The following is a 4,795-nucleotide window of genomic DNA, read 5'->3' on the forward strand; positions in this document are numbered from 1 at the left end:
CCTGCCCCAGAGGCGATCCACATGGCGAGGCAGACCTCTCCTGACCCGTCCGCTGCTCCCCTCAGCAGTGTACTTTGTCGCTCTGCCTGTTCTGCTACCCTCTCTGTCTCTGGTGAATCCTCTCACCCTCCACATCTCTGGCCTGTATACCCCAGTTCCATATGAATAAATAAATAAATCTTTTAAAAAAAAAAAAAGGAAGATTGTTATGATTTAGTGACAGTCACAAAAAATTTCAAATTATATGTGCAAAAGACTTGAATAGACATCTTCCAAAGATATACAAGAGGCCAATAAACATACAAGAGAATGGTCAAAATCACTAATTCATAGGGAAATACGAATGAAAACTAGAATAAAATACCTCTCACTAGGATTACTACTATTAAAGAAAATAGAAAATAGCTAGTGTTGGCAAGGTTATCAGGAAATTGGAACCTTGTACACTGTTAATGTGATCATCAAATGGTTCATCTGTACAAGAAAAAGTTAAGGTTTTCCCTACTTTCCCTGTCTGAAAGTAGAACTTCTTATTTGATAAAGTGAGCATTCTTCTTCTGGATAACAGAGGAAACTTGAATTTCCATTACTCAGAAAAAATTGTTGTGTGATGTAACAATTCCACTTCTGAAATTTATCTTGATGTTATTTGGGTCTATTTTGGCTTCTGGTGCGAGGTACAGAATCAAATGAGGTGATTTCAAACGTTCTAGGAAAGTGTGAGCTTTTTGAGATGTAGGTAAGAGCTGTGACTGCCCTTGGCTCACGGTTTGGCCCTTCAGTCAGCGACAGCGGTGTGCTGGCCTCTGGGGAGCCGCCTGCTGGGGAAACACTTTCACTGTCGGGACAGTTGCGCACAGAAAGAACCTGTGTTCGTCTCCGGAAAGTCAGCCTGTGTATAGACTTCAGAGGAGCCCTGGAGCACAAACCTCCTTTTTGAAGAAACAGCCGAAGGCTTTTAGGACAGTCAGCACCGTGGCTTAGGGTTCCGTGTACACCCCAAGCCTGCATTTGCCAAACCCTACAAAAACTAAGAACCTTAGTGCTGAGGTTCCCGGTGCCCCCTTTACTGTGTGCAGGGCCATTGACTTGAGACCCCCACCCCCACCCCTGCCTCCGTCATCAGCGCTTCCCGGGAAGAGTCGAGCTCCTTTGGAGTAGCGACTTGGCTTTGTGCCTCTTCTCTGGGCCCGCGTTGGATGGTGGGGTCTTAGTGGTTTCCCATGTCAGAAGCGCCTTCCACCCAGTGCATGGCCAGAGTGACTGCCTCCCCCTTTTACAGAGCAGCAAACAAACAAAGAGGCAGGCACTCTCCCCCAGCCCTAGGGCCAGAACTTGAATCAGGCCTTAGACATGGATGAGCTCTCCACTTGGCTCCCCCTTGCTCAATGATACCAGGTAGCTAGGTGTTCAGGAAATTCGTATCAAATGAATATTGAGAAAACCACCTGGAACTGTGGAGACAGGTGGAGAGGGAAGGTGTAGTGAGTAGATTAGCCACTAGAGGGCAGAAGTCAGCAAGTCTTTGTTAGCCCAGGAGCACTGACTCTGACCTGTAACCCTCAGCTGAAAGGGTCTCAGAGACACCCCCTCTGCCCCACCCCACCCCCCAACCCCCCCTCCCTGTAGATGAACAGATGGAGACCTACAGACACAGTGACTTGCCCAAGGCCACAAAGGTGCTTCACATCCCAAACCCAGCCTTCACCAAAACCACCACCACCTGAGAACAACCTTCAGGGACTGGGAACGGCGTGTGTGCAGGTGCTGGGACAGCAATAGTGAGAGGCCAAATCCCGCCCTGCTCTGGGCCTGTAAAGTGAAAACTGGGAGGTTTTTCTGTAGGAATAAGGTTTGACTTTGACACTATATTTTACATCACAACCCAATCAATGAGAAAATTAAATGCAGATAGGATATAAATTATACTTGTATGTGTGTGTGTATACATATAGTGTCACAAACTAAATTTAAACTATAGTGTGATAGAGTCTGCAGTCTCCATTTCTAGCCACTCTTAGCCTGGTAAGAATGTTAATCACAACCCACTCAGTTGACATCATGTTCTTCTGTGATCACAGCCTTCAGCATGCACACCCCTATTCTAAATCATTGATTTCAGCCAGGAAAGAGGTTAGTATCCCTAAACGTTTATTACTGTATGCCAAATCTTCTTAGTTTGGGCGGAGGGTAAGAGTTTGTTAGAACCCAGTCATCCAGATGAGACTTCTTGGAGGCCCAGGGAGAAAGGTAGGAGAAGAGGCCAAAGCCAGGAGTCCTGCTTCACCATGTGGTTCCATTAGCCCAGAATTAAGGAAAAGAATATGGAGGCCGCTGTAAATTAGCTCTGCTGGCGGTCTCAGTAAGACTTGGGCAGGAAGCTGGGTGTCCCAACGCTATATACAGGTGCTTATTCATGTAATTTCATCAGGGACAGAGTTGTCAAGCACTGAAAATCCAATTGGCTGTGGACATAAAATCATTGATTGGGGATTCTCAAAGGCCAAAGGCCTGTGTCCCAGATGATGGTTTCATGTCGCTGAGGTGAAGTGCCTGTGGACAGATTTGTTTTGTTTTTGCTGATCAGCTCTACCTGTACATCTCCAAACTTCAATTAACCTGGGGATCCTAATAAAATGCAGACTCTGTTTCAACAACTATGGAGGGAGAGGACTGAGACGGGGGGAAGGGGGGGGCTTCGCAGGTGTACCCATGCTTAGCTCACCACCTCTCTCTTGCAGACGTGGAGAAGGGCTGCCACTTTCTGCACATCTTGGCCTGTGCCCGCCTGAGCCTCAGCCCAGACCTGAGTGAAACTGTGCTGCGATGCGTGCTGGAACTCCTGGAGGACCAGAGTGACATTGTCAGCACAGCAGAACACTACTACATGGCATTCTGAGGAGACGCCAGGCCTGAGCGGAGAACAGCCCTGCTCTGATTTCAGGCACCAGGCGGATTTACAGTTCTGGAGGCAAATACGCCATAATACAATGACGTGTGGCCACTTGAGGAATGGAGTTTGGACACATGCTCTAGGTTGGCTTCTCCCTACTGTGTTCTTGGGGTAAAATGACCTTTCTTTTCAGTATGACATACAAGAACATCTTTGTGGATCCCTTGTCTGGACTGGGCAGCACTCATGGATCAGCAGGAAACAGGAAAATAGGAAATAGTGCTGGACTGAGTTGCTATCATCAGGGACATCGAGTGGGGATGCGGCTATATTGGAACCTGGCAGCCAGTTCACACAAATCTACAACTCCCTACAACTCAGTCTATTGGATACGCTCTTGTGGGCTTTGAGGTGAAGACCCTTATGTTGGGATCCAGTTCTTCCTGATGAGTAGCACCAAGCTACAATTTTTTTGTGGATCAGGCACCAGCAGTGTCCTGGATTGTGGGGTGAATGTGATGTATAGTCCCACCCAGGGTTAGAATAAACAGATCTAAGGCACAGCTCTGTGCTTCTTCCTATTTTCCTTCTTAATTGGAAGTTTCTCATACATTTCCAAAGCTTCCCTCAAGTTACACATGATGACTTATGTGACTCATATATAGATTAGACACATTGTCCTTTCATGCCCCTACAGTTCCCAGAGGCCCCCAGCCAGTGGCCTGGCAGGCAGTGGAGTTATCTTCAGGGTTAACCATGAATGAGCAGGACATCCTGACACCATCCCAGACAGAGCCTCAGAATATGCCCAGACAGGTGATGGAGTCATGGTCTGGCTCAGAATAACAAGGTAAAGGGAAAAAATTTGAGGTATGTAGTAGGCTTGTCCCAACAGCAAAATGACAACGCTAGCCAGCGAAATTAAGTGTGGAGAGAACTTTGAGTTAATTACAGTCTTTTCACAGCAGACACATCTGCCTCGGTCTGCTGCCTTTGCTCATCATGGCCTGCTGGCCTGGAAAGTTGTGCTCTATGTGAAATGGGGGTCATTTTTTTTTTAAAGATTTTTTTATTTATTCATACAAAACTGGGATACAGGCCAGAGATGCGGAGGGTGAGATAATTCACCAGGGACAGAGTGGGGAGCAGAACAGGCAGATCAACGAAGTACACTGCTGAGGGGAGCAGCGGGCGGGTCAGGAGAGGTCTGCCGTGCCTTGTGGTCACCCCCGGGGCAGGCGGGGATCGAACTCATGCAGAAGTGGCTTAAGCTGCTTTTGCAGTGCATTAACCTGCTGCGCCACCAGGGAGGGCCGGGGGGTCATTTTTACTCTCAGAAGTCGGCTGCAGCTCTGTCTGGCAGGCTCAGAGTTGGTCCCCACAGATTGCTTCCTGTGCTGGACTTCTAGCTTGACCCAAACCTCTGCCTGATTTCTAACAGCAATTGCCCAGACCTCTGCCCTGTGACTACTCTGTTCAGATGGATCCCAGGAGAAGAGGGATACCGAGGTGATACCCCAGCAGGCCTCTCGAGGTCAGCAGCTGCCCCACACTGAATATACCTTGCCTGTTTGGAGCTGCCCAGGAAGGAGTCTCGACTCAATAACTGAAGGGCCCATGTTTGCACAGCCCCATCTGGGACTTACCCAAGGTGGTGAGCATGCAGGTGAATGTAAGGTACCCATTGCTGTGTTATTCAGAATTACTTAATTGGGGAAAATATAGGCAAGCATTAATTATGGCACATACATTAATAAATTACATGCGGTCATTCACATAATGAAGCAGACAGAGTACCATGGCGCAATATTCCCAAGAGATTTTGTGGGAAGAAAATTGAGTTACGCATCTGTTTATGTAGTAGGATAGCATTGATCTAAAACTGTCTTATGCATAGGCAAA

General features: G+C 47.6%; 1 protein-coding gene across 4 annotated transcripts in view; it reads left to right on the top strand.

Annotated features, from left to right (window-relative positions):
• Positions 1-3,495, top strand: part of OBFC1 (oligonucleotide/oligosaccharide-binding fold containing 1) — a 26,907-nt gene extending 23,412 nt beyond the window's left edge. For all 4 annotated transcript variants that reach the window (XM_012723390.1, XM_012723391.1, XM_012723392.1 and 1 more), the window contains one exon: positions 2,742-3,495. In XM_012723390.1, coding sequence (XP_012578844.1) covers positions 2,742-2,899 — 158 coding nt within the window. In that variant the 3' untranslated portion in view covers positions 2,900-3,495. The remainder of the gene's footprint in view (positions 1-2,741) is intronic.
• Positions 3,496-4,795: the final 1,300 nt, after the last annotated feature.

This window comes from Condylura cristata, unplaced genomic scaffold (assembly GCF_000260355.1).
Source record: "Condylura cristata isolate star-nosed mole 26May11 unplaced genomic scaffold, ConCri1.0 scaffold00011, whole genome shotgun sequence".
NCBI lineage: Eukaryota > Metazoa > Chordata > Mammalia > Eulipotyphla > Talpidae > Condylura > Condylura cristata.